This window comes from Schistocerca piceifrons, chromosome 1 (genome assembly GCF_021461385.2).
Source record: "Schistocerca piceifrons isolate TAMUIC-IGC-003096 chromosome 1, iqSchPice1.1, whole genome shotgun sequence".
Classification (NCBI taxonomy): domain Eukaryota; kingdom Metazoa; phylum Arthropoda; class Insecta; order Orthoptera; family Acrididae; genus Schistocerca; species Schistocerca piceifrons.
The window spans coordinates 1,061,148,957-1,061,169,090 of record NC_060138.1 but is presented as its reverse complement, the minus strand read 5'-3'; the positions used below and the strand labels follow the sequence as shown (position 1 = coordinate 1,061,169,090).

General features: G+C 38.9%; 1 protein-coding gene across 1 annotated transcript in view; it reads right to left on the bottom strand.

Moving 5' to 3' along the window:
- Positions 1-19,870, bottom strand: part of LOC124777570 (DC-STAMP domain-containing protein 2) — a 254,458-nt gene extending 234,588 nt beyond the window's left edge. The window contains exons 1-2 of the mRNA XM_047253029.1: positions 19,701-19,870; positions 6,754-6,893 (exon numbers count right to left, since the gene is read on the bottom strand). Of these exons, the coding sequence (XP_047108985.1) occupies positions 6,754-6,893; positions 19,701-19,849 (289 nt within the window). The 5' untranslated portion in view covers positions 19,850-19,870. The remainder of the gene's footprint in view (positions 1-6,753; positions 6,894-19,700) is intronic.
- Positions 19,871-20,134: the final 264 nt, after the last annotated feature.

The window sequence follows — 20,134 nt, the reverse complement described above, 5'->3', positions numbered from 1 at the left end:
ATCCCAATACCAAAGTAGGTTTATCATCTTTTTCCAATCTTCAGCCAAAATGGATTGTGCCTGTAAGTGCAAGGGGCACACACAATGTTTGTGTATGCGAGACCCATCAAAATGCTAGGTTGATGTTTGCTGCTGTAAAGGATTCTGGTCTGGATTACAAAGGTGCAATGAAGCTGCTAGTGTGTGATATCAGTTCCTACCAGTGAATGATACACAGGTGTGAAAAAGTGTCCTGGTAAGGCAAATCTTGCAGAGCACATGAAGAACAAACTGTATGGTGAACTCCTTACGGATGACAATGAACTTGTTTCTTATAAACAATGGACACACATGGATCGCACAAGTCTTGAAACAAAGCAAAGTACAGTGGAAGATTTTGTTGAAATGTGTTGTCAAAAAATGGACAAACTGACCACACACAGCTTCACAGCAACAGCACGATTGGCTTATCTCCAGTTTTGTAAGGATAATTTGAAACAAGATGAAATTATGCATTTATAGTTCAAGATGCCATCCAAGGATATCATTGGGACAACAGTCAAGCAACTCTCCAGCCATTTGCGATTTACTATAGAGGTGAATCAGGTGATGTCTCTGTCATGAACCTGTGCGTTTTTAGTGACTGTTTAATTCATGATGCCATTGCAGTTCATGCCCACATTCACACTGTTATGGCATATGTGAAAAACAAGCTGCCTCACATACATTTAGAGAAATACTTCAGTGATGGGGCAGCTAGTAAGTACAAAAACTGTAAAAATTTCAAAAATTTATGCATGCATTACCAAGATTTTCAGATTCACGCAGAATGTAATATTTTCGCAACAAGTCATGGTAAAAATGTATGTGATGGTATTGGTGCTACCATTAAGCACATGGCATCACGAGCTAGTCTGCAGCACCCTACAGAAGGTCACATTCTAACACCTCTTCAATTATTTATCTGGGTACAGAAGAATATCTCTGGCATACAATCATTCTATGTTTCGAAAAATGAGGTGAAATCAGTCGAAGAGTTGCTATAAAGCAGACTAGAACACGTTAAAACTGTTGCAGACACAAGGAGCCATCATCACTTCTCTCCAGCAAACTCTGACAATGTGCAGATGAGCAGACTGTCCGGTTATAACTATAGGTTCATGCACAACATGTGTCTTCACAGTGTGTCTGACTCAGGATTCAGAAGCAAAAGCAGCAACATACAACCAGGTTGCTATGTTATTGCTGTTTATGATGACAAATGGTACTCAGGATATGTTGCAGAGTGCTGCGAAGCAGAAGGTGATGTATTTGTGAACTTCATGACACCAGCAGGACCATCAAGATCATTTCATTGGCCACATTTGGCAGACAGGTGTTGGATTCCTTTTGAACATATTCTTATGACAGTTCCAGTTCCTACCACAGTGTCAGGAAGACAGTACAATTTGCCACTCAATGTACAGAGTACAAGATACGACTCGGCAAACAAATGTTAATGAGATGGGGAGCTATTAATATCAATGGGGGCTACTCTGGGAAGAAGGTAGAGCTGGCAGAGGCTGCAAGTAAGATGGTGCTGGATGTTTTAGCTGTTAGTGACATTCGGGTAAGGGGTGAGAAAGAAGAGGAAGTGGGAGAATGCAAGGTCTACCTGTCAGGAGTCAAAGCAGGAATAGCACAATGGGGTGTAGGGCTTTACATCAGGAAAGAAATGGAACCCAGCGTAGTTGCAATAAGGTATGTAAACTAACGACTGATGTGGATAGATTTGACAGTGTCTAGCAAGAAAATTAGGATTGTGTCAGTATATTCGCATTGTGAAGGGACAGATCAAGATAAGATAGATAGTTTTTATGATGCACTCAGTGATGTAGTTGTTAGAGTAAAGGACAAGGACAGTGTTCTGCTCATGAGTGATTTTAATGGCAGGATTGGAAATCGTACAGAAGGGTATGAAAAGGTTATGGGTAAATTTGGAGAGGATATGGAGGCCAACAGGAACGGGAAACAACTCTTGGATTTCTGTGCCAGTATGGGCTTAGTAATCACAAACTCCTTTTTTTAAACATAAGAACATTCACCGGTATACTTGGGAAGGCAGGGGAACCAGATCTGTCATTGACTATATAATAACAGATCAGGAATTCAGGAAGGCTGTGAGGGACACACATGTATTCAGGGGATTCTTTGATGACACTGATCATTATTTAATCTGCAGCGAAATTGGTATTGTGAGGCCGAAAGTGCAGGAGGTCAGGTCCATATCTAGGAGGGTAAGAGTGGAGAAACTTCAGTTAGTTGAATGTAGTCAATTACAGTCATTGGAAAAGGAATGCACAAGGTACAGGGACACAGTACTAGAAGTGGCTAAAGAATGTCTTGGAACAGTAGTGTGTAAAGGTAGGATGAAGCAAACAGCTTGGTGGAATGACACAGTCAAGGCAGCCTGTAAAAGGAAAAAGAAGGCGTATCAAAAATGGCTACATACTAGAACTCAGGTAGAGAGAGAAAGTTATGTTGAAGAAAGAAACAAAGCCAAACAGATAATTGCAGCATCCAAGAAGAAATCTTGGGAAGACTTTGGAAACAGGTTGGAGACTTTGGGTCAAGCTGCTGGAAAACCATTCTGGAGTGTAATTAGCAGTCTTCGAAAGGGAGGTAAGAAGGAAATGACAAGTATTTTGGACAGGTCAGGAAAACTGCTTGTGAATCCTGTGGATTCCTTGGGCAGATGGAGGGAATATTTTGAAGAGTTGCTCAATGTAGGTGAAAATACGATCAGTAATGTTTCAGATTTCGATGTACAATGGGATAGGAACGAGGATGGAAATAGGATCACATTTGAGGAAGTGGTGAAAATGGTCAATAGATTGCAGTGCAATAAAGCAGCTGGGGTGGATGAAATTAAGTCGGAACTCATCAAATACAGTGGAATGTCAGGTCTTAAATGGTTACACAGGATAACTGAAATGGCCTGGGAGTCGGGATAGGTTCCATCAGACTGGACAAAAGCAGTAATCACACCAATCTTTAAAAATGGAAACAGAAAAGATTGTAACAACTACAAAGGTATCTCTTTAATCAGCGTTGTGGGTAAAATCTTCTCAGGTATTGTTGAAAGGAAAGTGCGAGTATTAGTTGAGGACCAATTGGATGAAAATCAGTGTGGATTTAGGCCTCTTAGAGGTTGTCAGGACCAGATCTTTAGCTTACGGCAAATAATGGAGAAGTGTTATGAATGGAACAGGGAATTGTATCTATGCTTTATTGATCTAGAAAAGGCATATGACCGGGTTCCTAGGAGGAAGTTATTGTCTGTTCTACGAGGTTATGGAATAGGAGGTAAACTTTTGCAAGCAATTAAAGGTCTTTACATGGATAGTCAGGCAGCAGTTAGAGTTGACGGTAAATTGAGTTCATGGTTCAGAGTAGTTTCAGGGGTAAGACAAGGCTGCAACCTGTCTCCACTGTTGTTCATATTATATATGGATCATATGTTGAAAACAATAGACTGGCTGGGTGAGATTAAGATGTGTGAACACAAAATAAGCAGTCTTGCATATGCGGATGACTTAGTTGTGATGGCAGATTCGATTGAAAGTTTGCAAAGTAATATTTCAGAGCTAGATCAGAAATGTAAGGACTATGGTATGAAGATTAGCATCTCAAAAACGAAAGTAATGTCAGTGGGAAAGAGATATAAACGGATTGAGTGTCAAATAGGAGGAACAAAGTTAGAACAGGTGGACAGTTTCAAGTACTTAGGATGCATATTCTCACAGGATGGCAACATAGTGAAAGAACTGGAAGCGAGGTGTAGCAAAGCTAATGCAGTGAGTGCTCAGCTACGATCTACTCTCTTCAGCAAGAAGGAAGTCAGTACCAATACTAAGTTATCTGTGCACCGTTCAATCTTTCGACCAACTTTGTTGTATGGGAGCGAAAGCTGGGTGGATTCAGGTTACCTTATAAACAAGGTTGAGGTTACAGATATGAAAGTAGCTAGGATGATTGCAGGTACTACTAGATGGGAACAATGGCAGGAGGGTGTCCACAATGAGGAAATCAAAGAAAAACTGAGAATGAACTCTATAGATGAAGCAGTCAGGGCGAACAGGCTTAGATGGTGGGGTCATGTTACACGCATGGGAGAAGCAAGGTTACCCAAGAGACTCATGGGTTCAGCAGTAGAGGGTAGGAGGAGTCGGGGCAGACCAAGGAGAAGGTACCTGGATTCGGTTAAGAATGATTTTTAAGTAATAGGCTTAACATCAGAAGAGGCACCAATGTTAGCATAGAACAGGGGATCATGGAGGAATTTTATAAAGGGGACTATGCTCCAGACTGAACGCTGAAAGGCATAATCAGTCTTAAATGATGATGATGATGATGTACAGAGTACAGTAGCTAAAGTGTGGGAGAACTTCTGTTCGAAGCACAATCAACTGGTTTTTAGCAGTTAAGGTGCAGTAAACATTAATGATAGTTTGTGTTAATCTGTCTATATGTTGTTGCTTAGTGATTAAAAAGTTGTGGGAGAGGATAAGAAGAGGCAGAACAGTTTATGATATGTTTTTACAAAATTGTGTTGTGGAATAATGACCACATCACTAAATACATCTGTCAACTTCCATTGTACACAAATGTCTTGCAATAACATGCTGAAATTTTTAGATATATATCATTATGGTCTACTTATGCACTGTGTGATGAATACACTAAGCAGATTCAGAAGGATGTAGGTTGCAGTAGGTACTGGGAGATGAAGAGGCTTGCACAGGATAGAGTAGCATGGAGAGCTGCATCAAACCAGTCTCAGGACTGAAGACCACAACAACAACAATGCACTGTGTGAAATTTGGCTTGGATACCACTTGTCCCTTTTGTGCTACCACACTTCGAAAATCCATGTTTTTCAGGTAATTTTTCAAATTTTTGTATTTTCGTGTGCATGTAACTCAGTTTTTGTGACTGATATGGGCATGATGAGTTCTGTGTGTGTTTGGGCCACATTAAGCTTACCACAAAAAATTTATACCCCTTTTGAGTGAATTATATTTGGCACAGAGGGCACCTACAATATGTATCTTTTAACATATTACATTTTTTTAATCACATTTTGGAATTTTTTATTTTCCCTCAGAAATATGTTGTTGGTGTTTTGATTCATGGAGTGTAATCTCTAAATGGATGTTACTAGGTTGTAAAAATTTCACTGGACTGTGTGGAATAGTTCCAAAGTTATTAAAACCTGAATTTGGGTCTGAAGATAGATTGCCAGATGCGGGTTGCAATTTCCAGGTCATGCCACCTTCTTTCACAAGTCATAATTCTGGAACTAATTGGTAGGGGAAACTAATACTTTGTACACGAGTGTTCCACACATGGTAGAATTAGTGTACTGAATTTCAGTCAAATCTGAGACTATGAGCTAGAGCCCTGGTTGAACTGACATGGAATGACCCAACTCCTTTATTTTCATAATACGTTTTGGGCATGGCCCATCACAGACCACAGAGCAGAAGGAATGGGCAAGCGTCAATGTAACTTTGGATATGTACAGACCAATGGCAGGTACATAAATGATTGACGTTGCACTTCTCCATGAAATATAGAATGGCCATCAGAGTACATTAGTTTGATTGCATTTAGCTTTGTTACGAGGCCTGGTGTAAGTACACTGACAGTCCAAAAAGTTTTGAGGTGAGATTAATTAAAAATAGAGGAATGTTAAGATAGTGGTTTTAATGCTTAATCTCTTCTACATAATCTCATGCCACTTGAGTACGATGCACTATCTGAAACTATCAGAAAAGTCCTTCTTTGGGACGCTGTTCAACTTGCATTTCAAATTAAATGGAATGTCGGTCATGTCGTCAAAGCACTGTCACTACATGCGAATTCCTGCACTTTGTTGTTTTGTATTGATAACACAAAGTCTTTCCACCAGTAATGATTTCTTCCAGAAAAGAACTGCCCATGTTTCGCATTCCAATGAAGTCACTGCATGCATCCATACATCATTGTTTTTGTTTGGGAGTCACGGTGTAGTACAGGACAAACTTTGCACAGACTTTTCTCATCTTCAAAACATTGTGGACAACGTCTTGGACAATCTACTGCAATTTGTGACGCAACAACATTGACACACTATGGTTGCACATCCATTACTTAACATTGCCTGCTCACAACTGATTGGTCAAATGCAGATTAGTTCACGTAGACATAATAGTTGCTGTTCCGACACTGATAATATGCTAAGAACAGAAGAAGTCTAAGAACTTTATGGGTGGATGGCATACAAAAGGCATGAAAAGAGTCAAGGATAGAAAGATGGCAGCATTATCAGCACCTAACAGAGTTTGAAAGGGGCCTCATTGGGGGGCTCCATTTGGGCAGCTGGTAGAATCATGCAGTATCCAGATTTACTACGGCATTTGGATCTGACAGTTGCCCAATGCTGGACTGCATAGGAACGTGAGAGCGGGTGTACTCATTGTCAAAGTTCCAGTCAACCATGTCTGACCAACACATGGAAGGATGACCTTATGGTGCACCAAGTACACTGTAAGCCCTTGAAATCTGTACCTCCCGTCAAAGAACAAGTTAATTTGGCATGTACTGGTAAGTTCACTGTATATTGGATTTGATTTTATAATCCCTGAAATAACATCACATACCCTCTCAACGTGCTCCCATTTTTTTGACAGTATGTTTTTTTGTATGTTAAAATATACTGACAATTCCAGTCTGTTAGTTAAATTTCCTTACCAAAAAATCCAAGGCAGCTTGTCATTACATAGTTCTCAAGTGTACCATAAAACAACAGCTTATGCCAAAATTTTCCGAAGCGAGTACCAGGTTGGCACCATCTGGTACAGAAACACCAGTGTTTCACAAATCTTCTGACACTGAAAACCAAAGAAAAATTTTTATGTAAAGAATATTCCTGCAGTTTATTTATCAAAATGAGTCTCAAGAACTATGCAGTTCCATGCATTTTCAAATGTTGCAAAATGACTGCAGAATTGTGAGTTACACAGAAAAGATGTGGACTGTAAAACAGATTGGATGTAATCTTGATTTTTTTTATCCATTCGTACTGAATCAGCAGCAACAGCAAAAATTTGACATTCACTGCTGGGTAAAGTTCTCCTCTTGACTCTACCACAGACTAACAAAATCAATAAATAGCTATGAAGTCACAGGGCACAAACTATTTAATAAGCTGCCACATGCTATACAGGATCTTCCTGAACATACATTCAAAGAAAGACTACATGAATGGTTTATTGCCCACCCGTTCTATGATATCAATGAATTCTTCAACTGTAAAATGCAGTAATCCAACAGATGACCCACTGTACATTTATTGTAATATAAGCTAAAATATTTCAGTAGTCAATACCGTATCACACTGTACTATAAATTGTAACTACATTTGACGTTGTCAATTGCTGTAATAGCCTAAAGACAATAAAATCTTTATTATTATTATTATCATTGTGGTCTTCAGCAAAATGCATCCACACTACTCCTGCTTGTTTTCTAATGTAAGCCTATGTTTCATCAGGATCTTGTCTCAGTCTTTTCTTATTTCTTGGACTCCAGCAAGGAATTCCTTCATCCATCTATAACTACATGACCCACCTATCTGTAGATCATTGTCACTACAGCCTTACTCGAGTCTTTCATTCTGGTTATTCCCTGGTATCATATTTGTTTTCCTGTCACCCCTAGCAATTCCCAACATACATTTTCCAATGTTTGCTAAACATTCCACTAGTTTTAAATGGTACCACTGTGCCACTGTTAAATGTCAAAACAGGTAATACACACTTACCATAAACTTTCCACTGGATCTATAGTCTATAACAATACTAACCTGGCACTATCACTACAAATCCTCAGTGATGCATGCAGAACTGTGGTGTCATATCTTGAAGCTGTTTTAGTTGGCAAACTCAAGAGTTCAATGAGAGATGTAACACTACTGATTTGATACTCTTATACATTTACTCAAATTAAATTGCACTTTTATTACTTAACAAGAATTTTATTAGTAATTCTCATCTGATCATTCTACTCTTATTTACCCAAAAGCAAGGCATTTTTTTCCTTGGTCTAAAAATGTGTCTGAAGCTTAGATTCAGGGGTAAAGCCTAAGGCAGTTAAAAAAGAGAGAGAGAGAGAGAGAGAGAGAGAGAGAGAATGCCACCAGAAGCCACCATGAACAGTTATTTTTCCACAGAAGTCATTTTGTTAGTGTTAGAGTTTTTTCAAATACTCACAGCAACAAAAGTAAATCTCTTTACACACACACACACACACACACACACACACACACACACACACCATCAGAATGTATGTGACTGCTTCAACTCCATTCAGAAGCTGTTGGCACATACTGATGTACATCAAACCATTTCTCAATGCTGCCAGTATACGTGACATAACAATTTAATTTCATATTCATGAGTACAATTAAGCTCCACATTTGAACATGAGTGTACCTATAAATAAGTTTTTGCGAAACCTTGTTACTATGATACAAGATAATTTGTTATTTACCATGCTAAGTATTTGTGTAAACGGGATTCGTACACCACCCGAAAGATGGGAGAAAGTAGGGGCCAGCAATCGAAAATACTTCGAACGATAGATGTGTAACCAATTTGTTTCATTAAAGTCTCAAATGTTGGGGAAAAAACGGCAGAATCAAAAGTTGTACACCTTGTAAAAAATTTTGTGTAGAGCAACATATAGAAACATGTGAATGTGAGCTTAAACTAAATAATGGCACTTTTATAATTGTAGCCATGTATAGACCCCCATTGGAAAATTTTCAACTATTTTTGAAAAACTTGATTTTTTGTTCTGCTATCTGTCAGACAGAGCAAATCAAATTATTGTTTGTGGGGATTTCAATGCAGATTTTCTGAAAGAGTCTGACAGAAAGATTGGTTCTTTCAATTTGACATCAGTTACTGATTTTCCTACTTGGGTAGCAAACTGAAAACTAAGAAAAATATTTAGCAGTTTTAAACATGTAAAATTTATTGTAACAGGCCATTTACTTAGGGAACACTTCACAAGACATGGGCTGCATAGAATTTCTAGGGATAAAAGAGAACTGTATAAGCAGATCTTGGAATGCTATTTCCAAAACCAAAACAGAGTTAAACACGTGACACTCCCATTACCAGAAAAATGAATACCTGGACCATTTAAATTGGCATCTTGTGTAGCATTTCCAATGAAAGTTTCCATTACATAGGTACAAAACCTGGATGTACCAGCAGTAGAATAATTATTAGCAACTGATTTGATGACAGAAATACAGTATCACATGCCAGTGACTCACAGAGCACACTTGACAAGTCAGAATTATTTGAATCTCGGCAGTAACCACAAGAATGAGCTAAGAAGAAAAGAGAATTCCACACTCCAAGAGGATATTTGACATCCTTCACAGCTGAGGAAGAGGATACAGCAGATCAGAAACCCAAACCATCATCATCATCAGTATTTCCTTCCAGTGAGCCGGATAAGAACTGTATGAACGATATGCCTCCATTGGTTTCTGTCCTGGTATAGCTTTTCCCTCTCTCTGCTACATCCCATGTTACTCCTCTCTTCTTGAGATCTTCCTTAACCTGGTCTGTCCACCTCTTTCTAGGCCGCCCAACTGGTCTTCTTCCTGGTACTTCCATCTTCAAAAACTGGTGTGGAGTTCAAGCTAAGTGCATTCGCTTCACATGACCGAATCACTTCAATCTCAAAGCACTCATCCTCTCCTCTGTAGTCAACGTCACCTGCAGGTCTCTCAGGGGACACCGCCTTAACACAGCACCATCAGTGCAAGGAGGTTTGTGTGCTCTGGATCCAGAGGACTATGCCGGCGGTAGCGTAGCTACCAGCAGGGTCACCCATGCCGGTCAGGCCAAAGAGGAGGAGCCAGACAAAGTGTGTCCCACAACGACCTATCATTAGCCTGTCTCCTATCCTATCCTATCCTAAACCTCTCCTTTTTCCTTACCATTATCAACCCTTGCCAGGGATAGGCGAAGCCCTTAACGGCAGCTATGGTGGAGAAGAACATCTTCGGTATGGCACAGCTGGTGGAGGAGGCACCCCTTCACTCCTAAGGGCAAATGAGGAGTGGAACCACTGCCTTGTGGTGAAGAGGGATCTTCAAAGGCTGAGGGAGTAAACCCTGAAGGAGAACCCTCAGATGTGTTAGGCTTAGCAGGCCAGCAGATGAGAAAAAGTTGTTATTGCTTTCAATAAAAGAATGAAGCCCAAACCTCCGATACATATACTCCGTGAAATTACTCTGGCACCCAATAATTTTAAAAATTTAAGCAAGTCTAAATCTCTAGCAATTTTCTACCAGAACATAAGAGGACATAAAAATAAAATAGACCAGTTAGTGATGAACCTAAATGACAGCGAATGTCAAAAGCAACCTGACATACTATATTTCACACAACACTATGTTACAAGTGGAATTCACATGCTGTGTATTGACAGCCTCTGTTCAGCAACTCATTATTATAGATCTACCATGGAGAAAGTGGTGTAGTGATTTATGGTAGAAATAATGTAGTATTTAGAGCCCTAGACTTGAGTAATTTTTATATGGGAAGCAGAAAAAAATGGAGGGGGGGGGGGGCAACCATTTCAGTGCTGTTACTAGATGACTTTAATGTAAATATCTTGTCTGAAAGTAGTAACAGAGTAAACCTGGATCAACTGGTGAGCTCTTAACAATTTAGTGCAAGTGGTAGAATTTCCCACTATGGTAGCTGACCATCCTAGTACTTTAATTGATAACGTTTTTGTTGATGAGTCTAGACACAGCTGCCTGACAGTCAGTCAACTATTAAATGGCTTGATAGACCATGATGCTGTAAGTCTTACTATCCCTCAGTTCACTCTTACAATCAAACCTATCTAGAAAACTGTGAGATTAATACATAAAGAAATAATGGAGACATACAGGCAGAATCTACAGCCTGCAGATGTGGTCTGAAGTATGTAATATAATATAAACAGTGTTAACTTAAAATCTGATTTATTTGTTAGTCAAGCTACAAGGCTTTTTGAGGAGGTGTTTTCAAAGTAAAAGAGCTAGAGAAAACCACCGTAACACTGCAACAAAGCCAAGGATTACTCAGGGCATAGAAATTTCAAGCAAACCGAAACGGGAATTGTAGGCATCTGCCAGATTGCCTAACAGTTCCAAAATGATGAGGCATGATAAAGAGAAATGTAAGATATTAAGGAAGGTGTTACAAAAATACAAAAGTATGCGCTTAAAAGAGAAAACTGATAAATCTAATAAGACAATGAAAACCATATGCAAATATGTGAAAAATGTTCGGCTGTCAAAGAAATGATTAGTTTAAGAAATGGGTGCGTTGACGTGGATGATCTTGAAATGCTAGCAAATATTTTGAACAATCATTTCATAATAGTTAGAAATCCAGCAGCGTGCTTAGGTTCTGTACACAAAGCTACAAAATTCTTGCATAAAACTCAAACTAACAAAATAGAAGTGATGAATGTTTGGAAAATGACAATGAAGGAAATAGAAAAAAAATAACTTTCTTTAAAAAAACAAAAATTCTTCTGGAGTTAATAGCATTTCCAGTGATTATTGAAATATTGCTGTAGAGGAATAAGTAAAGCCCTGTGCCACATTTTTAATATGTCACTTGACGAAGGAGTAGTCCCTGGCAGATTAAAGTATGGACGTACATGACCAATTTATGATAAAGGGAGAAAAGACAGATGCTACAAACTATCTATCACAGTTTTAGTATTCCCATTTTTTAAGGTATTGGAGAAAGTGATACAAAGCAGAGCAGAATGGTGTAGCATCTTAGTAAATACAACAGCCTCAGCAATAGTCAGTTTGGTTTCCAAAAGGGGGTATCAACATAGAATGCAATACATACATTGGTTGACAATTTTTTGGAATCTATGAATGACAATACAATGACATTTGGAATATTTTGTGACCTGTCAGAAGCTTTTGGCAAAGTTGAACCCCATATTCACTTGAACACCCAGAAAAAGAGTGGAATAGTTGGCTAGTAGCTTGTACCTTAGTTATGTGGTAGAAAGCAGACAGCTATAATGGAAGGAATGCATGGTGGCCATGTATCTTCAACTGTGGCTCCATTGGAATTAGAATGCCTCAAAGCTCAGTAGAATTAGACTGCCTCAAAGCGCAGTATTGGGTCTATTGCTTTTCTAGTATTTATTAATGATTTGCCATGTGACACCACTATATCAGTTAATAATCCTGCAGGGAATATATTAAATGACACACTAAATATGGCATTTGCAGATGTGGTTTACAAATGATTTAAAATTAACGGTCTTTCGGTTAATCTATAAAAGACAAATTACATTAATTTCTCCTCTAATACTAGTGTCACAGACAAAATAAATTAAAAATGGGTGGCCACGAGAGTCCTGCATACAGACAGCATACTGAAGTGTCCATACCATATTCAATGCAAAAAACTGAGTACAACAACATTTGTCTAAAGAATAAAGTGGAACCTCACTTAACGAGCACTTCCAATGACACGCAATTCGCATAACAAACAAAACACACTGTAAAAAAAATTACTCACTTCATGAGCAATGTTTCGCATAGCAAGTGATGATGATTTAGTGTGATGTCACCAGCAGTTTGCACACAGCGGGGGAGGGGGGTGCGGAGTGGGATGGGGGGGGGGAGGGAACATTCAACAATATGAACACCTTTCATTGTCAGAAGCAGCATATGAACAATGTCTGTAGTATGTTCTGCAGTCTGAGTTTAGTGTTCTTTCTGCTACCATCTTAGTGCTGCTTGTGATCACACATTTTTCTAAACCTGCATTCACACAGTGTTTTTCAGTGTGCAAATTTTAATAACCTTCATAGAAATGTCTCTGGAGAAAAAGCCACAAGAATATGACCTTAAGAGAAAGAAAAATGACGTTCGAAATGAAACAGAATCACTGTAAAATGCGAACGTGGGGTGAGTATTGTTGATTTAGCACACACATACTGTACAATCGGTCTACATCAACTATTTGTGAGTAAGAAAGTGCTAAAAACGGTTTCACAATCTGTACAATGTCAAAAGGTTGATCTTTATATGGATAAATGAAAAGCAATTACAAGGCGATACTATTAAAAAGAACATCATTTGTAAGAAGGTGAGAATGATTTTTGCTGACCTCATTAAGAAGACACCAGGATCATCAGTGGCCAAAGAAGAGTTTAAGGGAAGCCATGAGTGGTTTGGGAAGTTTAGGAGAAGTACTGGCATCCACTGCAGTGTGAGGAATGGCAAAGCAGTCAGCTCCTACACAAAAGCAGCAGGGAACTTCATCAGCAACTTCAAGATGTTCATAGATTCTGAGGGTTATCTGCCGAAACAGGTTTTTACTTGTAATGAGATGGGTCTATTCTGCAAAAAGATGCTGAATTGTACCTTTACAGCAGGAGAGCAGAATGCATTGTCCAGTCACAAGCCAATGAAAGACCATCTCACACTGCTATTCTGTGCCAAAGCAAGCGGCAATTTGGAAATTAAACCACTGCTTGTTTACCATTCAGAAACTATACGAGCCTTCAAGAAGTGTAAAGTCCAGAAGAGCAGGTTAAATGTGATGTGGAGGTCTAACAATAAGGCTTAGGTGATGTGATCTTTTTTATGATTGGATCAATGAAGTGTTTGGTCCTTCAGCCAAATAAATATTTCCTTGAGATGAATCTGCCACTCCATGTCTTGCTTGTTATGGACAAAGGTCCTGCCCATTCACCATGCCTACAAGACTGCCTTCTTGCAGAATTTCAATTCATCAAGATCCAATTTCTGCCTCCCAACACAACTCTGTTACTCCAGCCTATGGACCAGCAGATTATTTCTAACTTTAAAAAGCATCTTTGAGATGACTGAGGCTAACAATCTCACTCTCAGAGCCTGCATCAAGATGATCGAAAAGGCATAGGAAGAGGTTACCTAGGGAACTCTCATTTCTGCTTGGAAGAAGCTTTGGCCAGAGTGCACTGTCAAATGTGACTCTGAGGCATTTGAGCCAGTACCTATGGAGCCTCAGTCTCTGGCCAAGAGTATGGGACTAGAAGTGGATAATAATGACATCGATGACCTTGTGGAAGATCACAGCCAAGAAATGACCACTGAAGAGCTTGTGGAGTTGCAGTGTGTTTCACAGAAGGGGGTTGTGGAGAGGAGTTCTTCAGAGGAGGAGGAGCTGGTAGCAGCAATCTTCTGGAGAAATGCTGAAAGCATGGGGATCACTTGCATCATAACTGAAAACCATCACCCCAATAAAGGAGTGGCTATGTGTGCTACAAATTTACCTGATGACAATGCTGCGTCACATTTTCACCACGTGTTGAAGAATCAGCAGAAACAAATGACTATGGATAGCTTCCTAGTAAACAATAATTAGTTACGTATCATGAATAATAAATTACATAATACTGCACGTATAATTTTCTTTAAATAAATGGCATGAATAAGATAAAACATTTAGTACTTTTTCTGCATGGAAAGCATTATCATATTTTACATTAATTTATATGGATAAATTGTTTCACTTAACATGTGTTTCATGCTATAAGTAAGATTCTGGAATGAATTAGACTACCTATGCAAGGTTCCACTGTAATATGTAACAGTAGGGAGAAGAGCACAATAAAAACAGCATACTTTGGCTATTTTCATCCACTTATGGTTCATGGCATAATATAATGGAAAAATCAACTGCAAGCAAAAAAATTGTTGAATATTTCTCAGGTATTCAGTTAGGTGGCATTGTCCAAAGGGCAGGATATTTTTCCAAGCTGACTTCCTGCTATCTTCAAATGTTGCTGATGACTGAGTGATATCTGCTGGGTGCCATCTTTATATGCTCCGACACCCTCCCCTCTCACAGCCTCCAGCAGGACACGGACCTGGTGCAGTGGTGGGGGAAGAGTGGCATCGGGCATCAATCAAGAGTCCTCAGTAGTGCTGTGGCTTGTGTTGGGCCTTAATCCCTGTTAGCATGGCAACAATGATTCCTCATCCTCTTCAGTTGTCAAGATGGAGTGACCTTTCACATATACTGCCACTGTGCCTTGGTCATACTCAAGGCAAGCCCAGGCCTTCGTTAACTGAAAGCCGCTGCCTTTATTTATCAATTCGTCATGCAGTCAGATCCTGCAGCTTTTTTGAGAATACAATCCCATAAGGTGCAAAATTATTGCAACAACTTGGTGTCATTGTAATTCATGGAATGTCCACAGGAGATGCAGTGCTCTGCCACAGAGGACTTTGTCAGCTGTACATTGTCTGTGTGGCATTTATAGTTAGCGCATCTCTCCTGTAGTGCCTAGATAGTCTGGTCTACATACCTTTCTACTGAATAGAAAGTCGGTTCACATAAGCGTGAATTCAAGCAGTTTCATTAGCACTGGCCAAACATTTATCCTATGAGGCTTAGGGAATCTCTTAGCAGCACCCTTGTGAAGAGAGAGACTATGCTGAAACTCAACATGAGTCTGAAGTTCCGGAGTTGCTGGATGAAATCTGCTGAATTTCATATGTGGTGCAGCCATTTTCCCCACAAAGGAGTTGGGCATTGCCATCAGATGTTTTGCCAATTCATATGTTGGTGCACCAATGTTGTTAACATTTGGACGGAGAGGCATAGCTTCATTGGGGACATTAGGCAGTCCATAAAGTCCAGGTGGTGCAGCTGCTGTGGACGAAGTTTCTTCACTGTCTTCTTGTCTGGGTATGTGTGTTGGAGAATCTCAAAAGACGTACACTTCACTCGGTTGGTAGGGTCATCTTCAGTTCTCCTGTATGTGTCACATTCTAGAAGGTCATACAATTTTGCATGTAAATGTGACTTGGTAACAAGAACATGCAGTTCCTTTTGTTTGCTGGGAGGATGACTGTCTCAGCAATTTCTTGGAGCTGCTGAGTCCTTTCCTCACTTTCTTGGAGATGTTTGGCTGAACAGTGGAATAGCCCTGGTAAGTGTAACTAAATGTTCCATGTCATATTTCTGCTGCAGTGTCCCAAGGAAGTGCAGGAGTTACCTGTTCCATTGTGCTGATAAATTCTGCTGTTGCTATGGTCACCAGCATCAATGCATAATTTAGCCCTTTCCCAGTATATGCAAGATAGCACTGTCAGTTGCTTTCTCAGTACAATTATTGATGACAGTTCTCTGAGGTTCTTGCGGTGGTTCAGCAGCAAGGTGTTCATATTTAGCAGTTTGCCTGTAGATGGATGAGTGCCACACTTCATTGGCTTGCTAACTGCATCTATCCATTTCCACAAGTCAGAGAAGACTACCAACGCCACTGAAGGTGGAGCAAAAAGAGTTTTCTTGAGGTCTCATTAAGAATGCGTCAAGTGTACAGAGTCCTCTCCCTGACCAAGGCCGGCTGGCTATTCTGGTGATTTGGTTGGTAGCTGGAGTTCTGATTTGATGAACAGCCTTCGCAATAGATGATTTGAATCATACCATCATTTGTTAAGGTTATTCATCACATCAGAACTGCAGTCACCAACTGGATCACCAGAAGAGCCAGCCTGGCCTTGGTCAGGGAGAGAATCCAGTACACTCCACAGATTCGACAAGGCCTCAAGAAAACTGAAGCCTGTGTCTACAACCTGCACTCATACATGTGTTATGTATATTCCCATACAGAGGAGACATGAGTGCATGCCCAAAGGAACACTGCATTGTATTTCTGAATAACACAGGTACTGCAATATTGTATTTATCTGCTAACACTTGGCAAGCGACTTTCATTTAAAACATCTCCCCCATATGGGAATATACAAAATGGATGTATGAGTGTAGATTGTAGACACATGGTTGATGGCATATGGAAGTTTAGATCTGGCCATGGAGCGGGCTCAGATAGGTTAATGGAAAGGTGATCACTCGCGATAAGTGCGAAATCCGAGCTTAAGTTACAGTCGGGCACAAATTTTCATTGTCATCATTCCATTATACAGCTGATGATTGTCCATATTCACAGCTGCAAATACATTAGACCTGGTTGGGAACATGCCTCAGTTTGAAGAAAAACTAAGGCAGTTACTTTTAGATGGATCTTATTATAGTATAGATGAATAACTTAGCCATAAATGTAGCAGTAAAGTTCTTGTAGAATGTAACTATGAAATACAACATATGTTTGTAGTATACGTTTCCTGAAAAATATGTAAGTTGAAACAACTGGTACATGCAGTAAGCAATTTTAAACTAGAGGACTTGAATGAACATTATATTATAAGATTGTCTGTAATACTAAGATGTGAACTGTGAGAAAGAATATGCATATGTACCCATAAAGAATTATTTGTTGCCTATGAAGAAGGTGTATGATGCATAAATGCACATAATAATTTTACAGTAATTTTTAGCTCCTTAGTATACTTAAACCTATTTTTTGGCCCATATAGCAGATTCATCATTCTTTGTTTATGTACAGTGGTAACTTAAACTCAAATTCACATTTTTCTGTATATTCCTAAGCAAAGCAATATATGGATGTTGAACTATCAAAAGTCCAGTGTACTTAGGTACTACACAGTAATTTTTAAAAACTGATTTGTTCTATATCCAGTGATCTGTTCACAAATGGATCTTTAAAACTTGAAATAAATAACTCTCGTTACATGTCTAACTAGACATATATGAAGAATTACACCATGCACCTTTCTGGTTTGACATTATATATCTAGATATTATTTTAGGAAGTACATCATATGTAGGCCTATACATTATATGAATAAGTATTATTAAAATGCCTTTGAAATGTTTCTTGAATTGAATAGAATGCTTTACTTTTAATCCAAATTTGTATAAGTCCGAAATGCTTAAACATATATAGAGGCAATGTTTGTACCATTTACAGCAGATTATTGTTTAAAGTCAGGATTACACACATAAATTTAAACTCATGGCAATTTCCTATATGTTCTTCTTCATACGCAATATTTATGAAAGGTAACCACTCACCTATACAGGAGCAATGTGTGAGACACAGAAACACATATTACAGAAAACATCATTCAAACTAGCTTTCGAGCACTAGCTCTTTTTCCAGTAATTGTGCACACACTGTCGCCCACACAACCACAAAGACGCCCAAATACACACTGCCTTGTCCACAGGAATATGCTCGAAAGCCAGTGTGATGCTGTTTTCTGTTATGTTTTCCTGCACTCCTCACATTGATCTGCTATAGGTGAGTGGTTACCATTACTTAATTTTACAAATTGCTCCATCCAGAAATTTCCAAGAATGCTGTTTTCTGTTATGTGTTTTTGTGCTCCAAGCATCAATTTGCTATATAGGTGAGTGGTTACCGTTCTTTACTTTTACTTATTGCTCCCTCCAGGGATTTCACTTATTTCCATTTAGGCCAATATATTAGCAACTTGTGTGAAAACAGGGAATTGAAGTCTTCCATCTTTGTACAAGGTGGCATGTTTGTTAAAATTTCAAGTTTGCTTCTTGTAAATTAAAAACAATAGTAGAGAATACAACTTGACAAAATGCACAAGTTGATATAGGACTACTCAAAAACTGTGAACTTACTTGGTTGCTACAATAACAACAAAAACTTGGGCTGCTTACAATTGTGACGAAAACGTTACTTTTTACTGAACAGCCAGAAGAAAACATAATAATGCTCCATGAATTCGAGTTGAAAGAAATTAAGAGGCTTTCTGAAGGTTTCTATGCAACTTCGATAGCTAAAAAATATACAAAATATCAACAAATATGGCATACGGAAATAGAATATGAAGAGTTTTGCGCCAGTTTTTGATGTGTTGGCTAACTTGTCGTCGCTGACTAACTTATATTCGTCTTAACCAAGAGAAAACTTCCAGCGCGAAAGTTTCTCCAAAAACATTGAAATTGTTTCAAGAAATTGTCCCTGCACGCTCTTGACGAAAGATGATATGTATGGTATGCTATCTTTGCAGTGCAAGCAAATCGTTTTCAATCGAAAAACTGTAGAGCCACACCCAGCACTTGATGCATAAGAAAACAACGATAAAAATTTCAGAAGTAAAGAAAAATGCAGTAGGGTGGAATACGAATGTGAACAAATTCATAATAAGTTTTTAGGAAAAACCTAATAAGTTCAGAACTAACAGTCGTATTTCAAACGGCAATTACTGGCGAGTAAACTAAAAGAAATCCTCTCTCAAATATTCTCAATCTGGTATCTCTTTGCTCCATTACCATTTCGACTGGTACCGGTACTTTGATGATAAGTCATTTACTCTCAAATGGGTCAGAGTGAGGAATGAAAAGTACCGTTATTACAATTATAATAATAATAATGTCTCCGAAACAGTTAGATAGCTTGAAGTTACTCCATAGTAATGTCAATATGTCTCTTTCATATTGATTGTGGTTAAGAATTGAAACAGATGCTACTTGACAAGCTCAAGCACGGCGAGGTCTGAAGAATTCATCATTAGACAGCAGCACGAGCAATTTCTCCAACATTGTTCTGCAGTATATGCGTTCAGTATATTACGTCTAGATAGAGTTTTACCGTGTGTTCTTATATTTTACGGATAATCTATTAGCAGATAAGAAACAAATAGACTTTTTTTAAAAAATAAGCCCTTAATATAGACAAACCGCACTTACATCGAGCAACAGTGACGGCAGCGGTCGACGAAGGTGTAAATAGGTTTTTCTCCTTGGTGAATCCTTATTGAATTCAGTTTTTCTCGTTCGTACCGCAAACATTTCTTCCTCAGTCGAACAGCTTTCAGTGAAAACACGAAGTATGACATATAGCACTTTCAATGGTCCATACATCCAGACGAACTATATACCTTTTCCTTCATCCACAGAAAACAATCGGGTAAGACAAAAAAATGAAATTTTGATCTGTGGCAGTAGCTACTTTCACTGATATCATCAGTACCGACGTTGTGTTGAGTGTGCTACATCAGACAGAGAAGAACTATTCTCTCAACAATCGAAACAGACAGTATTATTGCAGGTTAGCTCGCGAATCATAATGAACTTCACAGTTTGTCTGTCAGACGAAATTTAAATTATTAACTTATCAATAT